General features: G+C 39.3%; 2 protein-coding genes across 3 annotated transcripts; one reads left to right on the forward strand and one right to left on the reverse strand.

Moving 5' to 3' along the window:
- The first annotated feature begins 316 nt into the window (after positions 1-316).
- Positions 317-5,246, forward strand: LOC144213106 (ras-related protein Rab-39B-like). The gene is made up of 4 exons (XM_077741364.1): positions 317-616; positions 1,775-1,996; positions 3,025-3,295; positions 4,427-5,246. Exons 2-4 carry the CDS (start codon positions 1,782-1,784, stop codon positions 4,580-4,582), a joined length of 642 nt encoding a protein of 213 aa, XP_077597490.1. The 5' UTR covers positions 317-616; positions 1,775-1,781; the 3' UTR covers positions 4,583-5,246.
- Positions 5,247-7,676: 2,430 nt separating this feature from the next.
- slc7a3a (solute carrier family 7 member 3a) lies at positions 7,677-27,060 on the reverse strand. Of its 2 annotated transcripts, none has more exons than XM_077741362.1 (12): positions 26,909-27,060; positions 17,433-17,978; positions 16,641-16,802; positions 15,317-15,491; positions 15,126-15,241; positions 14,077-14,299; positions 13,858-13,997; positions 12,388-12,490; positions 12,086-12,312; positions 10,983-11,149; positions 10,522-10,630; positions 7,677-10,001 (listed from the first exon to the last, which is right to left on the reverse strand). In XM_077741362.1, exons 2-12 carry the CDS (start codon positions 17,797-17,799, stop codon positions 9,853-9,855), a joined length of 1,938 nt encoding a protein of 645 aa, XP_077597488.1. In that variant the 5' UTR covers positions 17,800-17,978; positions 26,909-27,060; the 3' UTR covers positions 7,677-9,852. The 2 variants fall into 2 exon arrangements, with proteins under 2 accessions (XP_077597488.1, XP_077597489.1); XM_077741363.1 differs by lacking the exon at positions 26,909-27,060 and adding an exon at positions 26,175-26,320.
- Between the last annotated feature and the right edge of the window lie 10 nt (positions 27,061-27,070).

Genomic DNA, 27,070 nt, shown 5'->3' on the forward strand with positions numbered 1-27,070 from the left:
AGATGCTTTCAGGGGTCTCACTGCAGCGTAGAAATTTTGACTACTCTTACAGAAAAGGCAGCAAATAAAATACCGTTACAATGCAGTGACCACTACGCTTGAAAGGCGTCATTCTCGTTAATTAAACCCACATGATTGAATCTTAGATGAGCTCTTTATTTTCTTATCCACAAAATTTGAATGATCAAAAGACAATGTCCTTCTATAAATGTCATAAAAATGTGAGGTCATTTTTAAACCCCCTAACGCCTTGCGTGCCAAACCTCCGACGACCACAAAGGCATCACGCTCGCCCAGATCTATGTTGCGCGCTTGTGAGTGTATTTACGGTAAATGCAAATACAAGCGGTGCTGATGAGGGGCGAGCGGATGCGTTTTGTGATGCCGTCGTGTTTGTCGTCCTTGCTGCCGTTTCAGCACAAATAACCCCCACATATTCACTACCCGCTGAAGCATCTTTGCACTTAAGCCTCCATTAGTTCAGCTTCCTTTCAAAGCGACGTGGGGCTGATAAACAACAGCAACAATAGTGCTATTGCTCTTCACACCTTGTTTTTCAAGGCATCGCTTTGGACATGGGGCTCGTTTCTTACAAATATTGAGCTTCAGTTTCAAGGTGAGTCAGCATCTAGTGTTGTACCCTATATTGATGATGATATATTTCAGTGCCGTAGCAGGATGCTAACAGGGTTGTTGAGGCCTGCGTGAGGGGTGCAGAATCTGAGGCTCGATAGCTTAGAAGGGCCCAAAGCTCATAGGACGTGGGCCAATATTCATGTAATCATTTTTTTGAACCGCTTATCCTCATAAGAGTCATGGGGGGGGGGGGGGGGTGCTGAAGCCTATCCCAGCTTACTACGGCTACCAGGCGGGGGATACTCTAAATCATGGCCGACCAATCGCAGGGCACAAGAAGACTGACAACCAATCACACTCACACTCATAGCTAGGTGATTTAGAGTTTTTCAACCAGGCTTCCCTGAATGTTTGCATGGGGTGTGGGAAGAAAGCTCGCATTCAAACGTCTCACAGGTGGACCGACCTGGAATCAAACCCACGACCGCAGAACTGCGAGGCTGACGTGCTAACCACTCGTTCCCCGGGAAATTGGACCAAAGTAAAAACATTCAAATTGAACTCACGCTGGGTTGAACTTGAAAAGTTTCATTTCTTTTCATTTTCATGTTCTGAACCGCTTTATACTCATTAGGGTGGTTGGGGGTGCTGAAGCCTATGCCAGCTGGCTTTGGGTCACCCTGTATTAGTGGCCAGCCGATCACAGAGCATAAGTAGATGGACAACCATTCAGACTCACAAGCAAAACTAAGGGCAATTTAGAGTGTCCAATCCGCATACCATGGGTGTCTTTGAAATGTGGGAGGAAACCAGAGTTCCTGGAGAAAAGCCACACAGGCCCAGGGAGAACATGCAAACTCCACACAGGTGGACCGACCTGGATTTGAACCCAGGATTCCCACTGTGAGGCCTACGTGCTAACTACTCATCCGCCTAACTTGAAGAATATTGGTTAAAAAAAAGTATGTTATTCCAAATCATTCATTATAATATAAAGAGTAAATCCCTGTGATGTTTCAGTTACAATATTTCATTTAGAATTAAATATTTTTACAAACAAAATTCCATAGTATTTACCATGGGTACATCATTTAATATACACTATACTTGTTTCACCTTAGTAGTTAATGATATATAACAAAATAGTAGCTTAATAAATGAGAATAACCAGGTAAATAACGAATAATGTCTCCTGCAGACCTGACATGGACACAATCTGGCTGTACCAATTTCGTCTGATAGTGATTGGCGACTCAACGGTGGGCAAGTCGTGTTTGATCCGCAGGTTCACTGAGGGCCACTTCGCCCACGTATCGGACCCCACCGTGGGTGTGGACTTCTTCTCGCGCCTGTTGGAGATTGAACCGGGCAAGAGGATCAAGCTTCAAATTTGGGACACTGCGGGCCAGGAGAGGTTTAGGTGACGTTAATTACTGGAATATTTTTAATTCTTGTACCAATTTTACAAAATTAAATCATTTTTTGTTTGCTTTGTTGTGTCTATGAATTAATGGGAGTCCCACAAGGCTCAGTTATAAGTCCCTTTGTGCTCACTTTTAGACAATTTGACATTTGTGTTTGTTAATACAGTAATTGTATTGACAATTAATGCTATTTTGCCCAAAAATATACAGGGAGTCCTCCAGTTACGATTGAGTTTTGCCCCTCCACTAGTGACCTAACCCAAATTTACGCATACGTTGGCTTAAAGTTGGCATTGAAAATAAGATAATTTGCTTATTGCTGAGATGCTCAGGGTTTAAAAGGGATTATTTGCAATTTAAAGCATGGAAATGACTGCTGTAGTCCAACCGAAGCTTTAGAGGACGTGAACCAGAAGTTGATTGACTTTGACGGTTGCCGACATAAAGTCTGTGTGACCACAAAACGGCATTAGGCGACACGCGACATGTTTTTGTGGGACGATTAAATTCTGGACTCCTTTTCTCCAACGTTTTTATGACGTTAAACTTTCTTTCCAATCGTAATTGATATTCTTTTCTTAACTTTGAACACCCACATTTTGGGTTATAACATGGCAAACGGAGGGCGTAAAAGGTAAACATTCTCCTGCCTGATGCACAACATAAACACAAACATAAACTACTATGCAGTAGCTAAGCGTCAATCGAGGACATCGTAACCCAGGACTCCCTATAGATTATATTGGATTGGATTGGATAAATATTCATCCCGAATTCGGGAAATATCATTGTGACAGTAGCATGTGGGTGAGAATGCAGATACAGGAAAGGCATAGCTACACATAGTTACAAGTTGGACAATACAGTCGCAAAGGCCACAGAACAACAAAGCAAAAGCATATGGAATCTAATTTCTGTGAATGAGGCCCTAGAACCCAAATATTTATGAGACCCCTGCATTAAACTATTTCCATCTATTACATTGATTTTGATATGTCGTCTTAATTATTTCCAATCTCCACAGGTCCATTACTAGAGCTTACTACCGCAACTCAGTGGGCGGACTCTTGCTCTTCGACATCACCAACCGTCGCTCGTTCCAGAACTTGCACAGCTGGCTGGAGGAAGCGCAGAGTCATGTCCAGCCGCACAGCATCGTTTTCCTGTTGGTGGGCCACAAGTGTGACCTGGAGGCCCAACGGCAGGTGAGCCGCCAGGAAGCCGAGAAGCTGGCGGTGGCCTTCGGGATGAACTACGTGGAGACGTCGGCGCGAGACGCCATCAATGTGGAAACGGTTTGTTCGGCTTTCTTTCTTTAGTAGAAGAGAAGGTATTAAAAATTAGAGTTTGCACATTATTACTTCATACTTCAATGTGTATTTTGATGTGAGCATTGACCCCAACAAGTAGTATTTTCAAGCATTCTCCTAGCTCAGTAAGTTCTCCCAATAATAGTTTCCATAATGTATATCAAATCAAGCCACATTTCATTAAAAAAATCAATTACAGTCCTACCTTGAGATATGAGCTTAATGCCTTCAAGGAACGAGCTTGTATGTCGATTTACTCGTATCTCAAATCAACATTTCCCATAGAAATGAACTAAATACAAATTAATTAGTTCCCAGCCTCTGAAAAACACCCAAAAACAGGCTATTAGAATGGACAAACATTTTTATTGGTTGTAATTCACCATCTACTAACGGTAACAAATAACTAGTGTTTATGATGTTTAATTGAGATAATGAGACACTATTCAGTACAACGTGAAGTTCGCGGATGGGAGAGAGAGAGAGAAAGAGTGAGCGAGAGAAAGACTTGACTGATGAACTGAACTTGTAACATAACAAAATTTAGATTTACTGCGTATACTGCTCATGTTTTTCCATTATTCCATGCTTAATATCAATTGTCATCATACGCCTTTTCTTCGCACTACCCGTCATTGCACCGGCTTGCTTTGGACCCATTGTGTTTCCCTTAATTCTGCACGCTCCGCCTAGTGCTCGTAGATATCTTTACACAAGGAAGATGCGGCGAAAAAGGGAGTGCGCTGAAATCCTAAGCATTCTCTTGCGTCTCGGCCACCTGGCTGTCTTGTACGCTCGTATCTCAAAATTTGTCTTCCATCTCAAGGTAAACATGTGCTCAGATTTTTACCCGTATCTCAAATTCCTCGTATGTTGGGGTACTCGTATGTCAAGGAATTACTGTACTTCATAGGATGTTTATCCAGAAAGTGAAGACTGGTTTCCAGGAATGAACTGGAATTGGCCCGTTGTTGCACTAACAAATGGGGAAAAGGCTTGAGTGCAATAATGGACTGCAAATGTAAAAGCAGAACCATATCTGTACTTTAAAAAAAAAATGATTTGGCTTGATTTAGTCTTCAGAGATTCAATTTCACGTATGTTGTTGTCCGGAAGGCGTTCATGGACCTGACGAGGCAAATCTTCGAGCTGGTGCGTGGCGGTGACATCAAGATCCAAGATGGCTGGGAGGGCGTCAAGAGCGGACTGGTCCCCAACACGGTGCACTCGTCGGAGGAGGTGACCAAAGCGGGACGCCAGTGCCTCTGCTGAGCTCCTTTCATTCGGACTCCGTCTTTGGAAGAAGAGCTCTCTGCTCTTCTTCTCCAACTACACCCACCTTCAACCCTTTCCATGTTTGCGTTATACGCTTTACTCGTCACGCCTTGACTATATCGGTGAAAAATACACTTTTTGGTCTTTCAATTAAAAGCACAAGAAGCTCTTGGTGTCGTTTCAACATGTTAGCTTTGCTGCTTCTTTGACATTACACTAACACCCGTACACACACAGTTTGTGATGACTATTGACACTTGTGGTTACACATTAAAAAAGAAAAAATAAACCGAACAGTCTCTCCTTACTTCTGCTGATATTTGAACACACATAAATACGTGTAGAATGCATATATACCGTATTTTTCGCATATAAGCCATATTTGTAACAAAAAAATGATGACTGAATCAAAGGTATGGCTTATTTGCGCACATACTTTAAAATGTTGCTTTACTCTTTTTCACTAGTAGATGTGGGCAAATTAACATTTACTATTTGTTGGTTATTTTCAGTTTTGCTGTAGAAAAAAAAACCATTACTGGATGAATTAGTATAAATCTGTTTTTCTGTATGTAACCATATTTGTTTTTTGTGCCTATATAATTTTTCTGAAAATCCATGTGAATGAATACATTGCTTTTCCATGTCCCTCCTCTGATAATGACTTGCTTTTTGAATTTGTCCACATACAGACAACAGCATTTCGGAATGTGCAATCCAACAGACGATCCTTTTGATTTATACTGTAATTCAAAACTACCATGTGCGATAATTTTTCTTAAGATTTTCCCTTCAAAGTCTCACATTTGTACTCCGTATTAAAACCATAAATATGGAGGTGAAAATTATGAATTAGGGGGCGTCTTATATGCAAGAAGTTGTAAAATTCAATGATTTTAAGGCAGTTTTAAGAGGACGACTTATATGTGGGAGGTCTTATATGTGAGAAAATACGATAATAGACCGCAATATCAGTCTATGCAGAAGCCAACAACAGTAAATAGGACCAAGGAGTATTGGGGCCACACATCACTCATTGGCTTATGCAATCTTTTATATGAATAAAATAAAAATTATTAGAAAAACATTGGCGTCATAAAACAATTATGGAAAAAAAACATGTTTAACAAAATTGCGATGTCACTACAAAAATATGATACGAGAAGAAAAAAAACGTTTTTAGAAGAATATTTCTTTTAACAGAATAATGTTAATGACATGAAAAGCTGTTATATTACTAGGAAACGGATACACATTTGAAAAGTAATTTATCTTTTCTGTTGGATTAAATAAAAACATTGTCAGAAAAACGTTAAAACTATTAATAAAGTACTAGTGATATCAAAAGTTGTAATCTTACTAGACAATAAACAGTCTTAAGAAATTATTTCAGAAATAAATCTGAATTATGGAAGCTGTATATGAACAAAAACCCACCATCTTGTTACAATAAGAGTGTTTAATTCATAACAATAAATATATCTTTGAAGAGGTGATATAATTAACATAATCTCTTCGGAAAAAAGGTAGGTAATCATTTTAGTTGTGAAATTACCATGGGAAAAAATACATTTCAGAGGGGGCAAAAATGACAATAATTCAAATAATAATATATATAAGTAAAATATAATATAAAATACAAATTTGCCTATTTTTCATGTGGCCCAAATACTCCTTGATTGATAAAGACAATCATACATAATTCACTAAAATCAATTTACCGACATGATTCTCTTTTGTGTACCTTTTTGAGGTTAGAAGCTTGCGACCCCCCCCCCCCACACACACACACACACACACACATGCACATGTATATGCAAAGTGTACACACCCTTGAGAAACCTATTCCAACTATACTGAACTTTATTGACGGTCAATTAGAATAGTGGCGCATGTTGACTTGACACCCATTTAACCCCCCCCCCCCCCTTCTTAAAAATGGATTCAACAATAAAAATTACATAAAAAAAGGTGTGTAGACCTTTTATATGAAAACTTGATAACAAAAATGTAACCTGATTCATATCAATGCTGACTTTGTGTTGTGAGGATTCTTTGATTAATAAGCAGTCATCAATACTAAATAAACAAGTGGAAATATCTAAATGCCTTAGAAGTAATTATTGCTGAGCAGCTCCAATAATGTTTTAGTCCAGGAATGCGTAATTACACGTTTGGAGTAAATACTAGATTAGATTAGAACTTTATTTCATCCCGTATTTGGGAAATTTCTTGGTTGTAGTAGCAAGACAAGACACAAGACATTGTAGACCTAGTTAAAAAAAACTGGAGCCACACAGAGAATTGTGTCCAGAGATTTCTTCAAAAAACAAGTTTTCTAAATCTTTACACAGTAATACAGTGGGAACAATGTACACAAAGTGCAAATCTTACCTCGTTTTTGCACAGAAAATTGATTTCAGTTACTGGTTTGGCGCAAATGTCAATCTCTAGCACTTTTGTTCATAATAAACTGTTAATAGACATTTTAAAAGGTTTATATTTTGATTTTATTTTTAAAAAACATACAGCCCAGTTTATACATAACAGCTATATGTACAGTTTATGAAACAAACAAGGAAAAAATAGACCAACTGTATTGATATCAAAGCAATAAAGAGATGTTTGTAATATAAAGGCACAAGGGCTGGATGTAGAAACATGATAAGTGGACTCATTTGCCTTATTCACAATTTTGATATTTTTCCTCTCGCCCCAAAATTTTGGATCAGCCTTAGACCTTTTCCATAAGGAATCTTTTGAGGTACTGCTGCCAAGATTCATTGGAGAGAAAAAGAATCCCTCAACCTCAATTCCAGCGGCATTGAGTATACTAACAGATTTCGGGGTGGTCTAATTTACAACATTTTACAAATACACTTGTACACAGGTACTGTACAATATACAGTATAGCACATAAGTTATACGCAGAGGGACATTTTTGTTTTCAAATGATACGATAGACCAACTCGTAGAGGTCGTGCTTACTTTAAGGTGAGAAGTAGTTCATTTTGGTCAGAAAGGACGATTTACCTCGATTCCATAAAACAACAAAAAACTTTGTAAAATATATACATACTAAACACATGACTGAATCAGCAAAGAGGATGTGTTTTAATGTCAGGGCACAATTCAATTAAATTGAATTTTGAAAGCCTATAAAAACAAGACATGTTGTGACAATCATATTAAAAGCTTCAATTACAAAAAAAAAAACATTTGCCAAAAGTAGTGTTATAGCAACTGAAGTTTACTAGAAGAGCTGAAAATATCACCAGAAACATTTGATTCTGAAATTTGGCCAGAATACAGTAATTATCAGAAAAATAATGCGTGAGAAAAATGTCAAGTTTTAAAAGAATAAGTTAGGTTGTAAAACTAGCGCACTCGAGAATACAAATAGTAATGTTACAAGAAACATTTCAATGTGATAAAAGCAAAAAGCTGCAATTTTAGTATATAACAGGATTTTGAGATGAACCTTGTAAAATCAATTGCCGTGAATTCAAGTACAAGGTTTTTTTTCCAAGATGTTTTCACGTTACACCCAAAAAAAACACCTTTATATATAAATTTTCCCTTTATGCCGAATGATCATAATTTCATCGTTCACATTATCTGCTTTTGTCACTTTGTCATGTTTCTCTGGTAGCAATCCTAAATGCCCTGCAAAATTACCTTTTAATAATCAAATTTCCTGGATTTTCATCTACACATCCGGTGATATATTGCGGGCATCCCTACAGGACAAAAAAACTCACCCCTTCCAACTAGCTACATTTCCAAACAAGTTGATTAATGCACACAATCAAATGAAGAAAAAAAACAGCTCTACTGCAGAGAACAAAGTCTACATCTTGACAAAGCTGCCAAGTTTCAAACGAAACCAAACGTGGAAGACGCGGGATAATCTCCCGCCACGTTTTGATGCGCTAACTTTACAACTGGCATTCTCACATCTGCACCGACTTCATTTCGTCAGGACGAAATCTGCGTTTTATTGATAAGAATCTAACAGCAGCGGAATCTCCCGAGTCTATTGACTGAACTTCGGCTTTTCAAGTACGGTTTTGCTCGCAGTGAGCTCTGCTTTATCATTCGAAACCCTGTTGTTGTTGCAACAATGTGACATTGGGGCAGGCAAAAGTATGTCCGTTTAAGAGGTTCAAACACAGACGAGTAGCATTTGACATGACTTGAAATGTTTTTAAAATGAGACTGGCGTGAGGAGGCTCGAGGAGAATTCAACCAACTGTAGAATACGGATGTCCAAACCAATCCCAACAGGCCACAGTAGGTGCAGGTTTTCATTCCAACAGAAGAAAAATATATAATTTCTGTTGTCTTAAAGGTGTCATTAGTTTATTGCCAGCAGGTGCTGCTGGATTCTGAAGAAACCTCATTGGTTCACAGGTTTGTGCTGGATCAGTTGTAACAAAAACCTGCACCAAATGTGCCCCATTGTGGAATAGTTTGCACACCCCCTACCCTAGAACTACAAATTTAGATGTAAAGTAATCCCTCGATTATCGCGGTTAATGTAGACCTAAACGAAAAACGGCAAAGTAGGATTACCCCTATTTGAAAGAAGAAAAAAAAGATATATTTTTTACTTTAGTGCTGAGTCCTATGGATTTAATTTTTATGACATTTAAAAAAAAATCCAAGAAAAAAAATCTGTGATGTAGTGAAGCCATTCTTTTTGAGGGATTACTGTACACTGACTATCAATGAGTAGTTTGTTTAATTTGTGGGTGAGAACCAACCAGCTGATGTGACAGCAAAATTTAAAGTTTGACTGTAACAATCTCATTTGATGGCCCGTGACCACCATTGTCCGGGAGGGAATAGCTTTGTTAACCAAAACTCATTTGCTCAAACGCTAAGAAAAACCGTTGGATAAGTGTGCCGTTATTGACCTCACGGCATGAAACTAGTTTCTCTCCGGCATTTACCCTGTCTCCAAAACCAAAACACACGCATACACAGCAGACACAAAGCAACAGGCTGGTGCAATCAATCAAGTGAAGCGTAAGGGAAACCAAAGCTTCCCCACGCGGCGTCATGAGCTCTTGTCACTTTCTCAAGAGGGAAGAGGGGGATGTCGTGTGATGGTCAAACAAGGCTAGTTGGCTAACTACACGCACGGACTACAAAAAAAATGGAGAGATCGTTTGTGTTAAGAGGTAAAATGGCCTCTCCTCCCTTGCTAGTGAATGTCCAAAGTCGGCGACCCCATCCTCCCTCCAGGAGCAAGTCAACAGCTATCAGGGGTTGCCGGCGCCCTCCACATCGCTGTCGTCGGGAGCACCTTTGTAAATGGGCCTCTTGGACTGCAGAGCCGGCTCATATTTACGTGGGGAAGAGCGGTTGGCGCTGCTGTTCCTCAGGCCGTAGAAGAAGTAGATGGCAAAACCTAAAGGCAGAGAATGGAAGCATACGCAAGGTGAAGAAAAAACTGACTTTCACACAAATGCATTTGTACTTCCTACACATCTAAATACTTTTCTTGAAACTTTCAACTGACAATGTCACAACTAAAAAGAAAAGAAAATATGAAAAGGGTATTCTCTGAGAGTGGCAATAACTTTTTATGAGAAAAATGTTCCATGTGTAAATTAGTCTAAACAATCAAATAAATTAAAAAAATGTATAAATTTTTTATAAATAATAATAATATAATAAGAAAAAATAATATTTTTTGCCGCATTACCCACCCTGACTTTAATGTTTGTTGTTGATGTGCGGTATATTAAATAAAATGCCCACCAAAATAAAACTTCATTATTTTTCCTCTTCATTGTGCATTCTTTGCTTATACTCAGGTGGGACTTAAGGTCCGACAATTACGGTAGATTTCAAGTCAACTGCTGTTAAGTTTTGAGAAGCCTAAAAAAAACCCCAATATTTCTCCATTCCCTATCTAAAAAGCATACCTATGACCATCCAGACAGTGAAGCGATACCACGTGCCCTGATCCAGCTGCATCATGAGGTAGATGTTGACAAAGACACTAAACAGCGGCAACCAAGGAAGAAGAGGAACCTAAAAAAAAAAGAAATGGTAGCACTTTTACCATTATTATTCAATTATTCTGAGGCCCAATGTCATGTCCACATTGAGCATTCTTTGCCTGGTGCGATTTATAAACAAAAACAAAATACGGTAAATTTTTTGTTGTTTGGAGAAAGGTTTCCCGGTGTAGAAAAAAAATAAGTGTTTTGGAAAAAGACCCGCATACACAATGTCAGCCCGGACACGAGTTATGTCCCTTTTTTTGTTGCGGTGACAGAATGTCGCTGTTGCTTAATGAAGTGGAATACAAAATAAAAGGGGGGAGCAGTGTTTTGAGAGGAGAGCAGCAGTGATTAGGATAGACATTAGATTTCATCTTTACCTTGAAGGTCAGAGCTTCTCTGCTCTCAGGCTGCCTCCAGATGACGATAAGGCAGGCGGTGCACAGAAGAGCCAAAATAACACAAGACGCGACCGTGGGTGCGTGGCCGGCCAGCAGCTCCGGCAGTAAGTTAGCCAGGATGATACACAGAATGGTGATGAGGACAGCTGCACGCAAACAGGAAAGCATGGTCAAGCTTATAAATGGTGATTCCCGTGTACAGTGGTACATCGACATCCAAGCATCCCGACATACGAGCATTTCATGATACGAGTATAAAATTTCGAGCAAACATTTATCTCTAGATACCAGAACAATTTCGAGATACAAGAAAGCTAGGTGGACAAGACATGGGAGGATGTTTATGATTTTAGCGCACTGTCTTTTTTTGCAGCATCTCTTTCATGTATAACATATCTATCTACGAGCACTGGGCGGAGCGCTGCATTTTTTTCAGTGTTTTTTTTCAGTGACTCAGCACGAATGGCGGAGCGATTGCTAATACGAGTAGTACATATTACTTCTCGTTGGCTGCTTTTAAGAACATCAGGGGCACTGGCTCTCCCCTCGCAACTTCCTCAAAATAATGTCTCTGCAAGCACTGGGCGGAGTGTTGCATTTTTTCAGGGTTTTTTTCCCCTTTGGCCTATTAAGCTCCCGTTGGGGGAGCGATCGCTAATACAAGACTACTTCTCGTTGGCAAGTGGTCGTGCATTATCCTATTGTGAGGACATTTGTGTGCATAATTTTGGAATATTTTGAAGGGAATACAAAAGCAAACAGCCCATGGAGGGTGAAAGTGAGGGTGGATTAAACTTATTTTTGAGTGTGTCTGCATCATAATCCAAATTCATTTAAACTGGTTCATGTTGTATTACGATTCACCAGTGCAAAAAAAATTCACGGACCGCCGCTGCATTTTAGTAATATCAAACCACTAGTTGTGTTACTTTGTTAATAGATGGCGAACAAAATAATTTGTTTTTAGTTTTCAATGGGAAACGTTCGTTCCAGTTACAAAAATATCGACATACGAGCTCAGTCCCGGAACTAATCAAGCTCGTATCTTGAAGTACCACTGTACTGCGTTGTAATGTACTTACAGATGACGGCGGTGGTCACGTAAACAATCGTTCCTGAGGTATCGGTTGGTGTTTTTGAGCTGGGGCACAAAAGCAGCTTGAAGGTGAACGCCTCCTTGAGGGGCCTCTCCTCGCTCTCGGCGTACTCGTCGCCGCTGTCCCCGCAGTTCACGGCCACCTTCTCGCCTTCCACCAGTTCCACCAGCTTCTCCGTCTGGCTGGACGAGGGCAGCGTACTGGGCTGGTACCTTCATATGAAGAAAGAATTTATATATAGTAGGGGTACTGAGAAGAATTTTCATAGTTTTTGCATTTTTATTTACCTGAGAATGAGGACACAGATGGCTACCAGCGAATATGCCAAGAGGGTTCCGATGGACATGAGGTCGACCAGGGCTCCGAGGTCAAACAGGAAAGCCATCAGAGCTGAGGAGTGAGGTAGTTTTTTTTTAAATGACAGCTCTGCCATATCGTATTCTTTCCCGTTTGATTAGTTAAGTGTAAGCCTGTAAATCACACATTTCTATATACTTCATGATACAATATAGATATGGTGATACAACAATTATCAACAAATTAGTTAGGAAATGAATCTATTATATAACTTAACAGAAAAACTACCGTATTTATTTGCATATAAGCCGCTTTTGACGGACAAAGAAATTATGACTGAATCGAGGGTACGGCTAAAATGTGGATAAAAACAGAGATGCACAAACCTGTAACGTGCCGCCGCCATTAGTATGTTACGGCATGATGCATGGCACCATGACAAAGACGCAAGACAATGCGGGCGATACGGTAATTGATGTCAAAATAGAGAAAAGAAGAAACGCTAGAAATTGTAAAATTCAACAATTTTAAGGGTGCGGTTTATTCGCGCGGGCGGCTTATATGCGAGTAAATATGGTATCTATTTCCAAACTTCGGTGAATCGGATTAGCTTTAATCGCAAGACGACGCCCAATTCTTTTGAACTAAGAAGATGGGAGTGAATGAACAATTTTGTTTGTTCGATGCAAACCCACCCAGCAACTTCAAATAGATTGGATGTATTGTGCAGTCAATGGCAGCCAATGAGTTAGTTATCATGCATATTTGTTGTGGAAAATTGAAACTTTTAAAAAAGATTCTTGGCGGGAGGATATCAATAAGCTATTTGGATACAAGTATTAGGTCATCATATGAATATATTGTCCCAAAGCTATTAGATATGATGATATGATATTTTGGGCATGTGCAATATAGAAAGCCTGTGATCTAATCTAATACGATATTATGGTCACACTTAACATTGTATACGTTCTATTTTGCATACAGTTATAATACAAGGAAATTTTGCTGTGTTGATCATTTTGTCACGGAGAAATGTTAGAGGTGGGACAAAACTTATCTTTTTCATAGAAGGTCATATCTAATTGATGACAATATTAATGTTTTGCATTGTGTTCAATTTTAGTTCAAATGTGCTTAATCTATCGCTGTAACGATCCACAACAATTCATTTTTACCACCCTGTAGTCGTTCTATCTTTTACTGTCTCGGTTAAATAATTTTGTGGCTATACTTTGTAACTCGACTGATAGTTCAGGAGCATATATATATTTAATCATGTCAATGTATCCTATTCCTCATACTCACCCCATTACTTGAGTAAAATCCAAAATATAAACAATTACAAAAGGACTAATATTTAAAAAGGATTGTGATTCACCATTTTATAAGTTACTAACCCTAACCATCAAACAAGCTAAAAAAGGAAAAAAAGATTCATGTTTAATGAGGTGGTTTACCTGCAACAATGCCAGAAACAATGGTGGCCAGGAGAGGCGTCTTGGTGCGAGGATTCATCTTGGACAACGAACGGAACAATAGCCCATCCTCGGCCATGGCGAAGATGACCCGGGGCATAGGAAACATGGACCCTAGCAGGCTGAGAGAAGGCCAAACACAAACAGGTTGGCACCATTCGCATTTTATGCCAACTGAGCTTAAGCAATCACCTTCCTCACCTTGTGGACAGAGCACAAAGCGAGCCCACAGCCACAATGTAACGGGCCGGCGCCCAGCCCACGTGTGTGAAGGCTTCGGGCAGAGGGCTTTGTGTGTTCAGCTGGTAGTAGGGCATCATCAGGGTTAGTGCAGCGGATACGCCAAAGTAGGCAAAGAAGCAGATGAGCAGCGAGGCTACAATGCCGATGGGGATGGAACGCATTGGATTCTTTGCCTCCTCGCCTGCGAGAGACAAAAGGTTAAAACTGAGAAGAACTCAACATCACAAACCACAATGTGACGTTACAGAGATTTACAGTTAACTCAAATACACACCTACATACACAGAATTTTTAATGACATTTTTATCATTTTATGAAAATGTTCGTATTTTAAGTATATAACAAATATTGTCATATACTAACAATGCTTGGGTCGGCTCAGTGGAACGAGTGGTTAGCGCATTGGCCTCACAGCTTTGGTGTGCTGGGTTTTAAATCCAGGTCACATCCACAAGTGTCGAGTTTGCAGGTTCTCCCCGGACCTGCGTGGGTTTCCCCCTGGTACTCCGGTTTCCTCCCACATTCCAAAAACATGCATGGTAGGCTAGTCGGTTACTCTAAATTGCCCTTAGGTATGGATGTGTGTGTGCATGGTGGTCTTTCTCCTTGAGCCCTGCGATCGGCTGGACAACCCATTCAGGGTGTCCCCCGCCTCTGACCCACAGTGAGCTGGAATAGGCTCTAGCAACCCCCGCATTCAGAAAATGCTCGTTTGCGTTTCACACTCTGGTCGATGGTAACCATTTTGGTCTAGAAACAGACTGCGCATGCGGAAAGGTATGTTTCAGCACCACCCTCTGGCAGTCAGCAGCAAAACAGAAAATACGACACCAGTGGTACTCTTTTGTCAAAATATATGCCTGCTAAATGTTCCAAGCAATATAAAAACTCGCCTTTGGTCCATATTATGAGTGCATTATGAACAGCCAGATACAAAGTTGCCACAATAAACAGCAGTGGCGTTCATTAGACACTGCCTGCCACAGTTTGAGGATATCAAGACGTACTTGTAGTGGCGATGCAATCGAAACCCACAAAAGCGTAGAAGCAGGTGGCAGCACCAGAGAGGACGCCGGTGATGCCGAATGGGGCGAAACCACCAGTGCCAAATTCTTCCTCAACACTGTATGACAAAAAAAAGCAAAGTTAGTTTTGCTCTTCCAACACGACACGCAACCAAAAAGCTCCAACTACTGACTTGCTACTGTTGCTGTGGTTCAGGTAACTGGTGTAGTTGTCCAGAGTGAGATTCCAGTTGGCCGTGTCTCCCTTCACAAATCCAGAGATGACGACAAAGCCCAAGACCACCAGGTTGATTCCGGTGAAGATCTTGTTGACCAGTGCTGACTCGCTGACGCCGAACGCCAGCAATCCTGAGGAAAAGAAGGCAGGAGGGATCGTTCATACGTTGCTTAAACACCATTAATTCATTTGATTTTAATACAAATGTAGCTAATAACTTCAAAAGCCTTCTGAGAGTGCAGTTTGATTCATGTCGTTTTTGTTTAAAAATGTTAGAAGTGCCTGGATTTTGCGTCTATCAAAGGTTATGTAATATGTTTATTTAAGGGGGCTTTTGCTAGTGCCATGGGTGATAAATTAATCTGTGCAAAGAAAATCAACAGATAATGCAGCCTGTTAAAACAAGATATGGCCTCTATAAGTTTGAGGTAATGGTGCGGGGGGGTCGAGGTAATGCTGCAGGGGTGTTGAACACGTGGCTCTCGAGCTCCATGTGGCTCCCGGACAAAATAAATTCAGCTCTTGGCCACATCAACCTTCAGGGTTGATACCTCTGGCTAAATTGCATTTGATGTGCGTGTTAAGAGTGGACAATTTCCTTGAAATGAACACAGTGTTGTTTTGTAAGGGGAAAAAATGTTATGGTGAATAATATGGTTTTGTGTGTGTGTGTGTGTGGTCAGGGTCTGTGTATGTTTTGGAAGGTCACTGTGTGGTGTGGCTTTTTGACTGTTTTTTCATTTTTGCTCTTTGGTGTCTAACTTGTTTGTCACCCCAAGATAGTCACACATTTTATTTGTAATTACATTGTCAGTCCAACACTAAATTGACCCTGAACAACTAATGTTCATCAAAACAACTACAATTGGAAAGTGCAACCTAGTAAGGGCTGTCAAACTCATTTTGGGCTACAATGTGGCAATTAAATCTCACGTGGGCCGGACCAGTTTATATTTCGCCAGATACGTTACTGGTTATTTTCATAACTATAGGATGCACTTAAAAAGATAATGCTTTCTCTAAAATGACCAGTGGCGAGTCAGTTGACTTCCATATGGTCGAATCGCTTTTAGCCGTCAAAAACACACGTACTTACTTATTTACTCGCATATAAGCCACATTTGTCCGACAAAAAAGTATGACTAAATCATGGGTATGGCTTATATGCACAAAACAACATGCACAAAACTGCAAGGTGACAATGCATTGCATTGCAGGGAGTACGTTTGACACCACTGGCATAGATACTAATTTACTGTCTTTAGACAAAGAAGACTCACCGGTGAGCAGGAGCACCAGGATGAGGGCAAATAGGTCAGGATACTCGGCCAACACTTTTCCGGGCACCTTCATTGTCATGGAGGCTTTGAAGAAGACTGAAATCTTCTGCTCCACGAGGTTGTCAAAATTTGAACTCCATGCACGTGCAACACTAGCAGTACCTGCAACAAAGAAATCAATTACCACCGGGGGTACTTTTACAAACTAGTCACTATTAGTGAAAATCTTCCATGCAAATTAAAATTTCAACACCCTGGAAATGAGTGCTGGGCAATCTGTCCCAAAAAGGATCTCAATTTTATTTTCTTATCATGCGATTCTTCTCATGATGACTTTTAAACTTGTTTTTTAAACTTTTGGTTATGTTAATTTAGTGATGATTTACCCCAAATAGATTAAATACGTTTAACTGTCGACTTATCTGTCGATCTACATAGGTTACAGCTGATCACAAAGATCAACCAACAATTTCTCTATCGCTGACCTTAAAAATGCCTTTTCCGATATAATAAAAAAATGGCACAAAAATTCAATTATCTTATCATATACACATCGTCTTGCATACTTTATCATTTCATATTCGTGTTGTTGCAAGTCTGTGTCTCTCTTATCCCATATATTGTATAAACCATACCTTTTACTTCCCCTAAGCATTAGCATGTCTCGTCACTCACATTTTGGCTCGCAAAACAGACCGACAAAATCGGCCAAGCTTTTGCTCTTAACTCAGACAATGAGGGCATCTCTCTAAATCAATATGCATTCACAATGGATAGGGCTAAAAGACTTACCTATCACATATGAGAGGATGAGATTCCACCCCGTGATGAAGGCCCAGATCTCCCCCACCGTCACGTAGCTGTAGAGATACGCAGAGCCCGTTTTGGGAACACGGGCTCCGAACTCGGCGTAGCACAGGCCGGCCAACATAGAGGACAGCGCGGCTATGAGGAAGCAGAGGACAATGGCGGGCCCGGCCTTCTCCCGGGCTACCTCGCCGGCCAGCACATAGACGCCGGCACCCAGCGTGGATCCCACTCCCAAGGCGATGAGATCCAAGGTGGACAGGCAGCGGGCGAAGCGCGTCTCCTCGCTGGAGAAGTCCAGGATGCGGCGACGCAGAAGTTTCTGGCCGAACTGGGACAGCTTGTTGGCCATGTTTGTTGAGAACACGCGTGGGCGCTATGTGTTTTGATCTTTCAAGTGCAGCGGGTGGGTGTGATTGACACACGGCGTAGAAGCGGAGAAACTAGGCGCAGATGGCGAAGGTGAGGCCGTCGGTGATTGGTCCGTCAGCGTAGGTGGACGCGATAAGGCAGGTCGCAGAATTTTGCAGCCTGGGAGGAGGCAAGAAGAAAACAAAAAGTTCACTATTCAGGAAATGCCAAAGTTTCTCTGTGCTTGGCAGTGGGCAGCACAGATTATTGCATCCTTTCCATTCCAGCTGAAAGCCGTTCCCGTGGCAACTTCAACTCGGCTTCGTCTGTCCCAAAAATGCTCTTAAGACTCACTAGCTTCGCACAGATTACCTTGGTCACTTCTTCGGAGAGGAAAACAAATATATATATATATATATTTTAATTTAAGAGAAAGGACACGTGTGTAATACCAAAGTTACTTATATAGAGCTGTGATTAGCAATCCCCAGGTTATTGATCTAAAAAGAGTAGAAGGCAATGTTATTAATCTGGTAATTATTTTCAGCGTTTTTACAGCGTTTTTTATGGTGCACAAACATTGGTTAGGTTTAAGTTGTTGGTTTTAACAGTAACTTTTCAGAAGTAATCAAAAGTCAGATAAGTAGTTTTATTGGTAGGAAAATTAGTTGTTGAGATGCTGAAATTCCGATTACTAATTGGTATAATTGATGAATTTCCCTCGTCCTCCTTTACAGCAAAGCAATAAGGCTTTGCTTAATCAAGATAGATTTGAAAACATTTATTTTCACTCAGGAAAAAAATTACCTATTTATTTGCATTTTTTTGACATGTTAAGGACCAAAGCAGTAATTCAAACTGAATTTGCTACAATGTAAAGTCCAAATTGAGGATGAATTTTTCCCAACCTAATTCATCGATAAATACAAAAATTAGTTCAAGATTTATACATAATTGTTAGTTGCAGCCTTAATGAACTTCTAAAAGAACATCACAAAGCTATCCTTGCAGATAAAAAAAAAAATGGGAATACATTTTTGGGTATGATGATTGTATTTCAATGGGTATTTCTCAAATAAAGCGCAGGTTTATTGAAAGTTAGAGCTCTCCTTGCCCGGCTTTTGAGAGAAACCTTCTCACCAGCAACTAATTGGAACTTGGAAAGGATCCAGATTTGATTCTCACCACATGACAAAGCCGAGTACGGCACAGTTACGCAACTTCCCGGAATGCATACCTCCACCTTTGTCAGCACATGATACGCCGAAAGCTCTTGGCGGTATACTACAACTCAATTGAATTTTGCTCTTAAAAAAATAAAGCAAGTATAGATTGAATTTGTTAAAAGAACAAAAAACAAATCTGTAGAGGAGCTTTGTTGTTTCAGTAGTTAGAGATGTGTCGAAATATTGGACGAAAGGTCTGGGAACACCACAGGCTGTGTGGGCAACACATGGCTTGCATATCTGCGAGCTAATATCAACACAGGACAAGAAAACAGCAGCTGGATGAAGCTAAGTAACAGCAAGGGGAGACAGCAGATAAATACATAAATAAGCCTAAAGTACTAAAATATATTTGCTAGCTCCCATTACTCCTTTCAAAAGGTAAAAAGGACTACTAGGTGTGTTCCGGGTTGCAAATTTAGTGTCGAATCTGAGTCAATTGAATTTGTGGATCTGCCCAGTCCAGAGTGGAAAGCCCGGTACAGAAGTAGACTGAAAATGAACAGTGAGCTAGCTCTATTGCTGTTCCGTTTTTTTTGCAATTTTTCTGTATTATGGAGAGAAAAATAGCACATCTAAACTTTTTTGAACAAAGCTAACTAATATTTACATTTATTTACATAAGAGGATTATAATTGTGAAAACATCATTTTTGCAAATCAGTTCATTTTTTAAAAAAGTATAAATATTACTTTTCAATGTTTGTTTCTCATTAATAAACAGCATAAATCTTTTGAATGTTTTAATTTTTGTCCACTTTTTGTTCTGCAAAGTTTTTTTTTATTACTGGAAGTATAAAAATATCTATATATAGCATACTGTATATACTTGTTTTACCATCTGGAATATATGAATTTACATAAGAAATAATGCAATGTAATTGCAATGTAATGAATTGATTGAGCTCTCTTGATTGTGATTTTCATGTCGATTTCCATCGCTGTCAGCGCCCCAGTCATACTGGATTGAACGTCTTTTACCGTCAATGGCAGCCATTGAGTTTATATTCAGAATAAACAAATAGATTAAAAACAACATCTATATTACAAGATTTCGCTCCTCTGAAAACGACGAGATTGCATGATCTAGCTGGATAGTATACTGCAGGTGTGTACAGTAATCCCTCGAATATCGCAGTTAATTCAGACCAGATATGGCTGCGATAAATGAACAACCACTACGTAGTATGAACTGATAATTGACTGATACCTTTTTAAAATAATTTGCCATGTTGCACGGGGCTTGCAATTCTGATAAAAATCCACCCTCACAGGGGCCGAGAAAGCTTTATTTTCAGATATATTTTGATCCATCGGAGCTGAGTTGAGGGAAAGACCTGTCTTCCGTCTTTTATAGTGGCACACGGAAAACAGGATCTCCGAGGATATCAAACCCCCCCAAAGTATGCCGTAGACGGCGAAGAGAAAGGAGGCAGGGGAGCGGATGTCGGGCGGCCATTGCGGTTGGGCTACGACAACAACCACTCCGAGCCCCGCTTCCTAGTATCTTTTTGACAAACGCCCGATCCATTGCCTACAATTTTTGGCGTGGATCTGCCTTCTACAGGCGAACTGAGGGAGGGTAAGTAAGAAGACAGTGAGAGGTAAGTGATACATTTTATTCTTGTTAGCATCGGTGAGGCAACAAGAGGTGATGCGATGTTTCCATCGTGGCGGAGTGCTAACAAGTCTGAATATGTCAGTTAAGGGGTCTTGCCTGGGATGGCGGACCAGTGGAGAAGCACTATACAATTTCGTCATACGCAGCTGAGGGTATGATGACTACTAGGCTTTTTGTCAAGTCAATGATGACGACAATGCCTATGTCTGATTATTTTTTTTTTTTTTTTATTATAATAATCCATGTCACAATTTTCCTGTTAAAAAAAATACTTGGATTGAAATTTGTCCCAACAATTAAGTGTCCCACACCAATCTGAAGGATGACAAAGGGACGCCTGCATAAAAACAAATGAAACACGCTTGCCACACATTCATAACAACACGCGACCATGACAGATACCATGTCCGTTTGCGGAAAATAAGGGTGCTTCACTCCCCAGTGACCTGATGGGCAAACAGTGCTGACGTAGGGCACGGCCCACTGACACGTGCAATGAGACCGTGTGCTAACGACCGCGCTGGAATTTTCCGGCTGTGTAGACCAAGTGTGGAGCAGAATGTAATTCGAGACTTTAAAATCTACATTTTCAACTTCTTAATGCAATCTTTCAAGGTGTTCTTATGGAGAGTCAAACCGATATTCGTAAAATATAAATTTTCATTTACATCACAAAAAGAAAGGTGACTTAATGTTAAGCTAGTTTTCATTCAAGGACAAACCATGATGTTGGGTGACGTACATAGCCTTGTTTACAAAATGATTTTTTCATTAATTATTAATAGTTCATTTATTAACACGTATCTCGAGAGCTGGATAATCTCGCCTAAAAAAATAATCTAGATCCTTATATCTTTTTTATTTTATTTTTTAAAATATTGTTTTCATGTTTTTTTTTTTTTAAACTTTGTCATTTTTATACAATGGCTTCTACGCTTGTAAATTACTTTGTACAGTTAAACTGTCAGTCATTCAAAAAAATGTAAAGTATTTAGTTTGATTTTGTAACTGGTCGTTTGTACAAAAACTTCTATTATATAATACTTGTACTCAGAATATTTGTACATTTCTTTGTTGCCTGTGCTTAGCTTTACAGTTGACCTCATTGTGATGTAATAAATCCCCCAGAAACCACCAAAATAGGACTAATTTTGAGTGACGGTTAAAAATCGGACCAAGTAGTAGTACCTGATCAAGATTTTTTTCCACAATCTACAAATCGTAAAACCCTTCATATCAGTTTGAAATATTTTTTATGTTGCGTTTCATCAACCGCAAACACTTCTCACGTGCATTAAACTGATTCATCTTATAAGGACACTGACTCAAGAGCTACACTGACAAAAAAAGTTAATGATTATTCAAAACAGTAAAAGTTGTCGTAAACCGAGTGTAGTATTGCGCAGTCAGGAAGACACACGGACTCATTTTAGCCTAAAAGGTAACATGAAAAGCATGTAAAATTAGTCAAATTTTGGTCCCAAGCTTTGGTAGTCTGTTAGTTATTCAAATGGTTGCTTTCTGAATGTTCTGTGTTGGTGCTTATAGCTATGTACTTACAAATATGTGTTTATTCAAAAGTCCCAATGGACAAACAATATTCCAACTACAAAAAAATAAAAGGTCCACAAATTTGGGTCTCATCTTTTTCCGCAGCATACCAAAAAATTTCTGTACAAAAGACAAATTCTAAGATAAAATATTAAAGACAGTAAATGAGCATGATCAAAGGATGTCCTAGCTCTTTCTTTCAAAGACAATATCCTGCCCGCTATGGTTCGTTGCAAACAATGAAATAAAACACCAAAGAGCTTCCATGATAATAAACACGATGGTCACGCTCCCACATTCCCACACAACACGGCAAAATGGAGTATTTCCTGACTTGACAACCTAATCTTTTCTGTGTGCTTTTTTAAATAACCATTAGCCCTGTCTAAATCAGGTTGTACCGAGGTGCGGCTATAGGAATGTGCCCTTTTGCTTTACTCCGCGAACTATGACAGACGAGCCCCATTTTCTTCATACTAAAATTTAGAAGCATTCTGAAGGCCAAACTTTCTTCTGCGTAAATGTCGCCTTTCCACAAGGTAGTGACAGCTGGTATAGATTCTAAGAAGATTAGCTGCAAAAGCAAAAACAACTTAACCTAATTACAGCCAAAACACACTTCTGCCATCAACTCACATTGTAAATATTACAGATCTTGTCCTATTATTGACCACAACCAACATAGATGATTAAATTAGTAGCAAACCAGCGCTTCAACAAGCCAGATGCACAGCATTGGATTTAGGAGGGTTCCGACATACAACGGACGTGTCGTGACAGAATTTTATTTTACACAAGTTTGGTCACATATTTTTCTCGTACTTAAAAAAATTCCATTGTGCCTTGGCTCAAGAAAAGATTGGGAACGGGTCAACAGTTTTATTTACAATTGAATGATTGAGGCCTTTCTGTTTCCACAGTAATGGTTAAAAGCCAAGCACAGAAAGAACACAATGTCCAGTAGCTGCAAGACTAAACAACCAATGAAAATTGCCAATGTGACCTTGCATAAACCTGGAAGTTGGATTAGAACAAAAACATTGCCTAGATCAGGAGACCCCTAGAGTCACAGAGTATGTTTGTATATGTAGGGGAAGCTATGGCTTATCATAAAGGCTCAACTTGTTTGCCTAAGGGGGCGCTCGCCTTTGAACATTAGTACGTGCTGACCATTCGTCCAGTAAGCCCGAACTGGGCGACCCTTCATAAGTCACCTGGCTAGACACAAGTGTTGCTGCTAAAGCTCACCTGGAGATGGAATGTGACAAAAATGGGAATGTCTTTGTTGTCTCATCATCCATGTCCCAGAAAGAAAAGAGCAGGATCAAAGCAGGTTGCAAGAAATTCTCTATTAGAAAAATGTGATTACTGAGGGTCTACATTTTTTTATGTATTAACTTATTTATGTATAAAATGTCTTTTCCTGTGACTATTCACACACTCTTGTGACTGTGACAGTGAAATTTCCCAAATATGAGATGAATAAAGTTATCTAATCTAATTCACTGATTGAACACTATCCAAGACGTGAGATTTTTCCTGAAGGTCAGTCAAACAGTTCCAGATAAATACCAAAATTAGTATACTTCCATGTCAAATACAAGTGAACTGTACATCGTGTACCATACTGAATTAATCAAGTTTTTAATGGTGGTTTACACAATTTAAAGGTAGTAAATTCTACACAGATGTTGAATGATCAACAAAAGCAATTAGATTTAAAAAGATAAGTTTTGCTCCATATTGGGATTTATTAAATTTTATTGCCTTCACAATTTATTTTGACATTGTCGCATCTTTATTTATTATTTTTTAAATGACAAGTATTCAGTATTTTTCAGTATTTTTGCTTGCATTCCCTTGAAAAATAACACAGATCCTGTGTCGGTTACATTTATCTTATTGCATGCATGGCATTTAACTTGTCGCATTTTTTTACGTATTCAATGTGAAAACGTCAGTGTGACATTACATATTTTCTAAATTAAAATAGGAAAATGTAAAATTAGTTTCAGCAATGTCATATTTTCTTTATCATTCTCGTTGTTATGAAAACTAACGTAACATTCACTTATCATTTTATCTTTTGTTTGTGTACGGCCTGGGTTTTATTTCAAAACAGTAGTGCCACCATCAACTAACCTCCCCAAAAATCTATTCCTACACATTTTGTTGCTTGCTTAAAATAATTGAAGCGGGACTTTCAAAGACTCTTTTCGGTATAAATCAGTTGAAAGAGGTTCAAAGATTTTTTTGCAGCAGCGATGTCCAGATCATAACAACAAACGTGACATCATAGAAGTCCACTATTGAGCTGTAGTTTGAAAGTGAATGCGTATTTGTGACATCATGTCTGAGTGAATTTGTAAAACATTGTTCATTCTCTTCTACTACTACTTACTACTACACCTGCCTAACTGCCCGCTAACCATTAACCGTAAGGTAAAATTATCATTCATTCGTCATGTCAGTGTGAGTCATCAAAGACATTGGGGAGAGAACCAAATGTCACCCAACCCTTATTTTAACAAGTAAAATACTTGCCCTAACCCTAACCCTGATCAAAAATATATTTTCGAACACATTTAAAAATAGTGGTGCATTTTTCCTGTTGCAAAAACTGCCTACTTCCTCTTCACTTTGAACAACATTATTTACATTTGACAAGTATAAACACAAATCCTTTTAGAGGTGAGATCTTAAGTCTAAGCCTGACTCGACCCGAAATTCGGGATTCTCTCTCGATGAAAAAACAAAAGTATACTAAAACGATGAGTGGGCTCTCTCACTGGCGTTTCTTTTAAATAAATATGTTTGAAACAATGTATACTAAAACCATGTGTATATACTAAACTAAGGAATACTTGTTATTAAATAAATACTTTGGATAAAATACAGAAGTCGTCGCATGTGAATGGATGTGAATCCGCGAGTCTGCATCTATTATCCCCAATATGGAGGAGCACAAAGTTAATGTAAAGTTAAGACATGAGAACAGAAAAGACAAACACGCACCGGAGTGAGGTGCGGGAAAGCTTCAAATTGATTGTATACTATGCGACAGAAACTTGCGTTGGCTTCGCAGAATGTATATAGTCAATGTGGGTGGCGCTTTGCTTTTATACCAGAGCAAAAAGACCGGCACCTTGACGCTGAGCAGGAATTTAAACAGTTGTACAAGCAAAAGTGATGGTCAAACATCTATATTATCATATAAAAGACGTGTATACAGTATTGTTAAACGTAAATGAAATGAAATTCCGGGTTTGTGTCGGGCCTACAAATCAAGTGAATTCGTCAGGATCTGGCTTTAATACCTGAGGAATGGATATTATTTGGATCCAAATCTTACCTCTACTTCCTTGCCAAACAACAATATTCTTGTTTTTTCATAAATTCTTTCAAACATCAAACCAGTCTTGCATTTAACGGGCCAATAATTTCTGAGTTGCCTGACATATTTTTGCTGTGTGGACAAACACACCTTGTCTAAATACAATTGCAATCCGCCATAATGAATCATTCAATCACACACGACTTATTCTGCAAACATGTATAATTTTAAAAAACTTACATCATACAGGATACAAAGTAAAATAGTTAGTGAGAGAGAAAGATCGCGCTTTGTATACTTGGGTGTACTGTCTTATTGCAACTAATAACCCGTTTGCTCTATAAACAACCTGAAGTCCAACAAACTTAATATCGACATCTTTCTAAATGGGGGGCGATCGTTAATACCGATTATTAGACATCAATTCTTAGGTGTTTTAATCAAACTGTCAGATCATTTGTTCTTCATTTTGGGAACATCGTGTCTAAACATAGGCTGATGCAACACACGCGTGCAGTCTACTCTACAACAAGGCAACCCTAACCGGAAGGATGAGTCCCTATTAAAGCCGGGAAATTGTTCTTAAAAACGAGAGTAATACTAAACTACAATGTTAGGGCGTATAAGGGAAAAAAATCTACTCACCCTTTTTAACAAGCCACTATACGGTGTCTGTGACATACAGAAATAGTACCAGGCTACGTGGATTCCACCGACTCTGGTTGCTAGTGTTGCTTTCACTGTTAGAAATAGCGTCGTAATTTCCTACGGGTCTGACGTTTATGGTACAAGAAAAAAAATGCAGTTATATTTTATGATAGTTTCAAAACATTTAGTGTGACTGGTTGTAAGCGGCTACTACTGTTCCACAAAATACTACGATTTAGTTTGTAATTGCTGAAATTATAGAGGGAAAAACGATCTTGGAGGAAGGCTTTGAATGTGGCATCGCCGTAATTCCACGCCTTACTCGTACGTAGTACCAAAACAATGAATGAAAACATGGGACTAAACCAGAGCCTCGAAACGGAACTGTGCGTTTAAAGACGCAAAACACAGATACATTTCATATCTAAGAAAACCCGCGCATTTAACTTTATGGATTTTACCATGGTTTTCGAATTATGACGTCAGCCGATTGCCCGCTCAAAATGATAAAAGCAGAAAAGTGGTAAATCGTTACGGCAACTACAACTGAAGAAAGACTATATGTTTAAAATGATTTCTATGCTTCTATTAATTATTTTAATTTCACTGCAAACAATAGGCCGCAACTTTTCTTTTTAAAGGCGATTATTATTGCATCAGTCTACTTGGGTGGGGTGAGAAGAATAATTTCCTAAATAAAACACATTTCTGCAAATGAAAACGTTTATTACCTTAAATGCCTTTAGCTTGGAAGCGCAGAGAAGTAGTGTAAAGCGACACGCCGTGCTTACTGATGAAATCTCGAGCTGTGAAGCAGACTTAGTGCTTTTGATACGTTCATGGAGGGAGGGGCGGTAAGGGTGTGTATAAACACAGTGACGTTAGGGGGACGG

This window comes from Stigmatopora nigra, chromosome 19 (assembly GCF_051989575.1).
Source record: "Stigmatopora nigra isolate UIUO_SnigA chromosome 19, RoL_Snig_1.1, whole genome shotgun sequence".
Taxonomy (NCBI): domain Eukaryota; kingdom Metazoa; phylum Chordata; class Actinopteri; order Syngnathiformes; family Syngnathidae; genus Stigmatopora; species Stigmatopora nigra.

Bases quoted from the DNA above. Each gene is read 5' to 3' on its own strand.
- LOC144213106 (XM_077741364.1), top strand. From the start codon at position 1,782: ATGGACACAATCTGGCTGTACCAATTTCGTCTGATAGTGATTGGCGAC. The intron at 1,997-3,024 runs GTGACGTTAATT...CAATCTCCACAG, and splicing joins GCGGGCCAGGAGAGGTTTAG to GTCCATTACTAGAGCTTACT. The intron at 3,296-4,426 runs GTTTGTTCGGCT...GTTGTCCGGAAG, and splicing joins ACGCCATCAATGTGGAAACG to GCGTTCATGGACCTGACGAG.
- slc7a3a (XM_077741362.1), bottom strand. From the start codon at position 17,799: ATGGCCAACAAGCTGTCCCAGTTCGGCCAGAAACTTCTGCGTCGCCGC. The intron at 15,492-16,640 runs GTGAGTCTTCTT...TCTTTTCCTCAG, and splicing joins CCTGGTGCTCCTGCTCACCG to GATTGCTGGCGTTCGGCGTC. The intron at 12,313-12,387 runs GTAAATAAAAAT...CTTCATATGAAG, and splicing joins ATCTGTGTCCTCATTCTCAG to GTACCAGCCCAGTACGCTGC.